Source organism: Mandrillus leucophaeus, unplaced genomic scaffold (genome assembly GCF_000951045.1).
Source record: "Mandrillus leucophaeus isolate KB7577 unplaced genomic scaffold, Mleu.le_1.0 Scaffold172, whole genome shotgun sequence".
Lineage (NCBI taxonomy): Eukaryota > Metazoa > Chordata > Mammalia > Primates > Cercopithecidae > Mandrillus > Mandrillus leucophaeus.
In genome coordinates, this window is record NW_012101721.1 from 1,906,355 (window position 1) to 1,914,049 (window position 7,695).

The 7,695-nt window shown below is 45.0% G+C and overlaps 2 protein-coding genes across 2 annotated transcripts in view; one reads left to right on the forward strand and one right to left on the reverse strand.

Annotated features, from left to right (window-relative positions):
- Positions 1-7,695, forward strand: part of PTS (6-pyruvoyltetrahydropterin synthase) — a 57,203-nt gene that overhangs the window by 32,726 nt on the left and 16,782 nt on the right.
- The window catches only part of PLET1 (placenta expressed transcript 1), a 12,730-nt gene continuing 6,808 nt past the window's right edge, over positions 1,774-7,695 (reverse strand). The window contains 3 exon segments of the mRNA XM_011977012.1: positions 1,774-1,802; positions 1,805-1,948; positions 5,333-5,394. Coding sequence (XP_011832402.1) covers positions 1,774-1,802; positions 1,805-1,948; positions 5,333-5,394 — 235 coding nt within the window.

Consider the following 7,695-nt stretch of genomic DNA (forward strand, 5'->3'; position numbering starts at 1 on the left):
TTTTTTTTTTTTTTTAAGAGACAGGGTCTTGTTCTGTCACCCAGGCTGGAGTGCAGTGGCACCATCATAGCTCATTGTAGTCCCAGACTCCTGGACTCAAGTGATCCTCCTGCCTCAGCCTCTCTAGTAGCTAGGACTACAGGTGTGCCACATCTGCCTAATTTTTACTTTTTTTGTAGAGATGGGGTCTCACTGTGTTGCCCAGGCTCCAAATTTGATGTCAGACATGAATGTACACATATGGGAAACTCAACAAACTCCAGATAGTATAAACTCAAAGAGATGCATGAGACACATTGTAACAGCGGTTATCATTTATTTATCTGTTATTACTACTACTATTAATGCTATTGTTATTATTACACACTAACACAGTGAAGTGGGGCAGTTGTTTTTATCCCACATCCTTCAGCTACTTAAGGGCAGGCCGACTCCGAGACCTGTGGTTAAATGGGAGAGCACAGTCCTTGGAACAGGTCTGTACTCCTGTACTCCTGTCCTGCCTTTCACTAGCTCTGTGATTGAGGCCGGTCGCATAACTTCTCTGAACTTCAATTTTCTAACTTTAATTAATTAATTAATTAATTAATATTTAGAGACAGAGTCTCGCTCTGTTGCTAGGCCGGAGTGCTATGTGCAATCTTGGCTCACTGCAACCTCTGCCTCCCAGGTTCGATTCTCCTCTCTCAGCCTCCCGTGTAGCTGCGACTACAGGTGTGTGCCACCATGCCTGGCTAATTTTTGTATTTTTACTGGAGACAGGGTTTCTCTATGTTGGCCAGGCTGGTCTCAAACTCCTGACCTCAAGTGATCCGCCTGCCTCGGCCTCCCAAAGTGCTAGGATTACAGATGTGAGCCACTATGCCGGCCCTAAAAAAACACACACACATACAAGCACACATATATATTTTGCCCATTTCTTAATGGAAATTACTATTAGGGGAAAAATGACCAGTTTGCACTTGAGGGAAATGAAAATTGAGATTGTTTTGCCCTGAAGTCTGGTCTTGAAAACACACATACACTTGCCATTTGATTCATTCTTTAATACCCACACACAAATAATACAATTCAACAAAATTATCTGTATTTTAACCTACTCATTAGAGATTTATATTTGAATGGAACACATTCATTATTCTTGTTTAAAGTATAATTTATTTGTTGTGACAGAAGTGTTTTTATAGCATAGATTTTTTCTATATTGGCTGCTCAGACATGGTTCATTCCTATTCTCTTGCCCTTCAAAATCTACTGGTGTGGACAAATGGGAAGCTGCCAGCAGCCTCAGAGCTATTTCTCCTTTCTCCTTTCTTTCTTGAGTCACATGAGTCACAGAAGTTCCTTGTAACCTGAGTGGGTTTGGTCAGAAATCTGAGATCATCTTGAAAGCAAGGAAAGATTCTTCCCACAGAAACTCAGAGGGTGCAGGGGAATCATTTGGCAGTGAACGAAAGTTGAGATTGGCTGCGGAATTGGCTGCCAACCTGTTCAACCGATAGGGAGAACTCTAGGTGACTACGTTCCGGCCAGATCTAAATATTTACAAAAAGTGTAATATCTGTCCTGAAAGATCCAGATGAACATCTGTGTGACCCAAGCCTACCAATGAGTGCCTCCAGATCTTCGTTTTGGTCTGAAACCATGGCAGCAGAGTTGCACATTTGAGAATGTAAAGCCTTCATTTACACACATTCCGTTCCCAGCACCAGCTTGGAACTGAATGTAGGAGAATGCAGTGGAGGCAGAAACAATTGTTTCCCTAGATTCCCTTTAGAAGAGAAGTGTGCTGGTGAGAAAGCAAGCAGGATATAAATAGCATCTGTGATGGGGCTGCTGAAGACTCGGTTGGCCAAGCTTTCGAGTCTGATACTCTTGGGCGTAATCAAGAGGAAAGGCTTCAAGGCTGAGCTCTGGGGAATCTTGGCGGCTAAGGTTAAGGTTGACACTGGAAAGGCGGTTGAGGGTATGGTTGGCACTGGAAAATGGCATCGGAACCTCTGTTGGGTGCTGGATGGGCACTTGAGAAAGGAGGCCAATCTGATGGAATGCTAGAGCCAGATTCATGAGCAAAATTCAGTCAACCCTTCTCCAGTGCCAAGTGTTTTCAGAGGAGGGGGAAAGCTGGGGGTTAAACAGAGGGTTAAGTAACAAAAATAAGGAAGAAACACTTTCTACCCTTACGGTCTGCATAGTTCTATGAGATGAGGTGGAGACCTACTGAATTTATACAACTGCTGCATTTGTTGTTGGGGTGGGTAGTCTCCTCCTGCATGTAATATTGTCTTTAATAGATGAGGTTAATCAGTGCAGACATGATCCAGAATGGCACAATTTTATTTTCTTCTTGCTAATTTCAAGGGCTTGTAAGAACTAGATCCCATCCAGACCTCAGGACAGCCATCCCTGCTTTAAAGTTAGTGGAAAGGTGCCCAGTCCAAAGCCCCGACTCTTTCTGTGATTTCTGAGGCACTGGTAAGTTTTATATGAAGGGACCTGATTACACGTTGGTTCTCTGAGGTTAACTTGCAGAGAAGCAGAGAAAGCCAGGCCCATAGTCCTGAGGGGTTGTCTGATCCTGGACAAACTGGAGGTTGGCGGGAATACCTCCAAGACTCTGAGTGGACCGTAGCGGGGTCTATAAGGAAGAGGAAGAGACCAGGCATCTGTAATCCCAGCACTTTGGGAGGCTGAGGTGGGTGGATCACTTGAAGTCAGGGGTTCAACCTTATGGCCAACATGGTGAAACCTGTCTCTACTAAGTGTACAAAAATTAGCCCGATGTGGTGACAGGGGCCTGTAATCCTAGCTACTGGGGAGGCTGAGGCAGGAGAATCGCTTGAACCTGGGAGGCGGAGGTTGCAGTGAACCGAGGTTGTGCTAATGCATTCCAGTCTGGGTGAGAGAGTGAGACTGTCTCAAAAACAAATAAACAAAACAACAACAACAACAACAAAACAGGAAGAGGAAGAAGGGGAATGTCCAGGAGTCGACTCCGGCCTGTGGAGTCTTCTTCCTGCCTGGAGGGTGCTTTCCAGTAACGTAGCATTGTCTAATCTTCTTTAGCATTTCCCCAGGCCAGATGTTTCTCTGGCATCCCCTAACCCAGAGAGTTGGAATGCAACTACTTTCTTTTTCTTTTTTTTAAACTGGATTTTATTAGCCTGGAGCTAACAAGTCTTGACTAGAAACAAACCTTTTCTTTTCTTTTTTTTTCCCTTTTTGGCATTTATGTCAGGGAAGCAGGAGCCTAGGAGAGTCAGAGTGACACCATTTAAAAGTGAACTACGTCTTGAAACTAGTAAGCACATTCCTTGCCAGTCACAGCCCATGGTCCTAAGATGTTTACAGTTGAGGAAACAGACCGAAGATACCAACAAGGACACACTCGTATAACAGCAGAAAGTCCAGCTGTCCCAATACCCTTAACAATATATGCTTTCAAGATAATTATAGTTATGCTTTGATGGACTTACACACTAAAATGTCAGGGATAGTTTTCTTTACATCAATAAAGTAATAAATTTTGTCATGCCATCAGCCCATCCACACACAGGCACAGCTTAGTTTTGTCTTTACATAGACAAAGCCCCTCTACAAGAAAAACTTAGAGACAGTGTTCCTCCATCTGCTTTCTGAGAACACCCTGCTCTGTAATGGAGTAGCTTTCAGTAAACTATCTCTTTTCACCACACGCTGCCACTCACCTTGAATTCCTTCCTGTGTGAGATCCAAAAACCCTCTATTGGGATCTGGATCAAGACCCCCTTTGTCCAGTAACATTTACACAAGGGTTCATCCTGACAATGGCCTTGAGGAAAAAGCTACTATCTGTTTTCTTGCAGAGGGAAATCCACCAAGGAAACAGTTAAGACATTCGTATAATAGTTTCATTAGGCATAATCACTTTACAATTTGTTGTTGAATATAATTCTCCCTTTGAACACATTTTGCAATGCGTAACTGGCGGGAAAACAGGCAGCATGCTACGTGTCTTTCAGTGTCTGGGGGCTTGTGAGGACCACCCGTTGTTGGACAGTGAGAAAGTCTAATGTTTCTTGTTCTTGGTTGAATCTTGTATTTAAAAAAGTCATTCAAAAACAAGATATTGTTATAGTTTTGATGTAAGTCTAAGAAAAGTGGAAAAAATAGGATATGGAATAGGAGTCTTCTTTTGGCCATTTGCTTTCTGTGTGGCCTTAGACAAGTTACCTACTTTTCTAAATCTCCTTTCTTGAACGTTTTTGTAAATTAAAAAAAAAAAAAAAAATTAGGCCGGTGTGGCGGCTGACGCATGTAATCCCAGCACTTTGGGAGGCTGAGTTAGGTGGATCGCTTGAGGTCAGGAGTTCAAGACCAGTCTGGCCAACATGGTGAAACCCCATCTCCACTAAAAATATAAAAATTAGCCAGGTGTGGTGGCTCATGCCTATAATCCCAGCTACTTGGGAGGCTGAGGCAGGAGAATCACTTGAACCCGGGAGGCAGAAGTTGCAGTGAGCTGAGATCGCACTACTGCACTCCAGCCTGGGCAACAGAGTGAGACTCCTTCTCAATTAAAAAAAAAAAAAATCAAATAGAGACAAAGTCTCACTGTGTTGCCCAGGTTGGTCTTGAGCTCCTAGGCTCAAGGGATCCTTCCGCCTTGGCCTCCTAAAGTGTTGGGATTACAGGTGTGAGCCACCGTGCCCAGCTTTAAATTTGTTATAGATAGCTCCTTAGAGGGAGGTTAGAGAAAAGAAAGGGAACAGGGAAGAAGACAGGGGAGGAAACAGGGAGGTGCGAAGCTGGGGGCAACAGCCTGTGAAAAGCTGTGGAAATTCCTAGTGGAGTGGTGGTGGCCAAAGGCCACTTTGAGAACTACAGACATTATTGCTATTTCTATGTTATCAATCCTTCTTTGTACAACTCCCCAGCCTCTACCCCCAATCCCTTAAAAACCCTTTGGTTAAAGTCTACTGTATCCATGAAGGTTTCGTGTGAGTGGGAATTATTTGTGGAAACTGAGGAAGATGTTTTCACATTGTGTCTATGTGGTATTGAACAGAAACAGCTCCTATGGAAGTGGCGTTTGGAGACACAGATGACCCTGAGAATATAAGGACCTTGGGAATTTGCAGACATCTTGGGGGAGGGTTTTTGTTTTCCAAAGGGCATGGGACAACGGGTTGGGCAAATCTTCTATAGGTCTCAAGGTGCAGGGAGAGTCAGCTGATAGATAGCTGAGCAATGCGTGGTAAGAAGACCCTCTTTTCTAGGGAACTCACAAGGTAATTTTCCAGGCTGACTGAGTTCACTGCCAGATTTGCAAATGGGCTGCAGAGGAAGTCACCTTTTTCTGTCAGCTTCAGAGTAGAAAGTAGAGGCAGGGCTCTGGTCTGGACAGAGAAAGCTCTGTGGAGGGCAAATCAATGAGAGATAATGGTGAGGACCTCATGCGGAATTCACAAGTTCAGCTCACATTTCTGACTTCCCAGCCTCTTAATTCTTTTTGTGCTTACTTTCTGTATGGCGCAATGAGCAGATCATTAAATACTGGTCTGCTTTTTATTGGTAAGATCCTCCACGATCTTGGTCAACTTCCAGACAGCCTCCCCCATTCCCACACACCCACCAACGTCACCACCCTGACTGCCCACAGGCTGGTACACGTACCTCTGGTCTTTGTTTGAGCCAGTCCCTCTGCCTGTAATACCTCTCCTGGTCAATCTGCTCATAGACTCAATGGTAACCTCTATGAAGTTGTTTTCCCCTATTGTCACTAAGCTAGGCATGACACTCTGTTGCACTGACTTGCTAGGAGCCTCTGTCCCCATGGGAGGACCAACTTCATAAGGCAGGTTCTGTTGTCAACAGTGCCTGACATATCATACATAGGTGCTTTATGTTTGCTAAACGACCGGTACCACTTGGTCTGTTATCCTATCAATAAACCCATTATTACATGAGTCCCTTGTTCATACCTGTGTTAGATCATTAATGAAAGGACACCTCATGTCAGTCACTGTGCCTGGTGCTGAGGGGGCAGTGTTTGAGCAAGACGGCCTGGTTTTCACCCTCAGGGCACTTACAGTGTCTTCAGAGGGACAGATTTTAAACAGATGATCAGTTACCTAGGTAAGAATTGATCTGTGATGCACGCTGTGGTGAAGGGGAAGAAATTCTGAGGGTGTATAACTGGGAGCTTCTATTTGATTTGGGAGTTCAGGGAATGGTTTCTTGAGGAAGTGTTTAACTTGTCATTATCTCTGTATAGGCCTTGCCTCCCTAACCTCACCTCCCTAACCTCATTGTAACATTCCATGAGTAGGGACTTCTTCCCATCCCTTTTGTGCCCAGCCCACCACTGTGGAGTCCCCTGCTTTCTGCATCCCCCATAATATGTGGGGCTCCACTCCCCTTGACTCAGCCTCGCTGATCAAGGCCATGTAACGTGGTATAAACGAGCAGGGAGGCCAGCGTGTTATCGCGGGTGTGGAAGTTAGGAGAGGTTCGGAGAGCACACTGTCAGTGGGATTGGGCCGTTTCTCTTGCAGATGGTCATTGTTTGGTCTTTCATCTCTTATTGCTTGGAATGTGGAGGCTTTACGATGTGAGATGAAAAGAAAGCCCTTGCCCTAATTGGCCTTGGCTGACTTCTAAGCAACTGCTGTCACTGGGAGGCTGGATTGTAGTAGCTCCCATTGGGTTCTACTCTTGCAGTCACTCTGTGGGCACAATAGTCCCTCCTCCAAAGCCAGTTAGGTCCGACCAGGCCCAGTGCGTGGAGGGAGAGGGCAGCGTGGTTCGACAGCATCGTCATCATTACCAGCTTCCACAGAGACGTGGCTGTTCAAGCTGACACAGCCTGAGGGTCAGACTGGCCCTTTCAGTACAGAATGGAATCTGAAAGCTTTAAGTACTTCCCAGCATGTGTTTCCTAAAGTAAACCTAATGACAGATCCTAGCTGGGAGGAATATTTGTTGTTAAAGTGTAATGCGATTCCAGGTGACCTTACCTCAGAAGCTGAGTGTGTCCATTTCGTGTGACACTAGCAAGACAGTTTTATTATGCAATCATCACACTTTCTGTTAGCGAGCCATTTCCAAAATGAAGCCATGTTTTAAAAAACGGTTCTCCAGTTTGAACGTAGGAATATGAAACAAAGAGGGTGCTCAGTTCTTTCTGAGGATGTTGAGCATAAGTGTGTGTGTGTGTGTGTGTGTGTAAAAACGAGGTATGTGTGGGAATGTGGTCTGGTGTGTGCGTGTCTGTAAGATACGTGTGTAGTGTGTGTATATGGTATGTGTGTGGTGTGTAGTGTGTGAGTAACATGTGTCTGGGGGTGGTGTGTGGTGTGTGTGTGTGTGTGTGGGGTATTTGTATGGTGTGTGTGGTGTATGTGTGGGGTGTGTGTGCGGTACCTCTATGGTGTGTGTATGGTATGTACTTGTGTGTGGTATGTACATGTGCATGGTGTGTGTGGTATGAAAGTGTGTGTGGTGTGTTGTGTGTGGTATGTGTGTATGTGGTGTGTATGTGTGTGTGTGTGTATGGTGTGTGTGTGCTGTGTGTGGTGTGTGTGGTGTGTGTGCTGTGTGTGGTGTGTGTGTGGTGTGTGTGTGTGTGTGGTGTGTGTGTGGTGTCTGTGGTGTGTGTGTGGTATGTATGTGTGTGTTGTGTGTGGTGAGTGTGTGTGTTGTGTATTGAGTGTG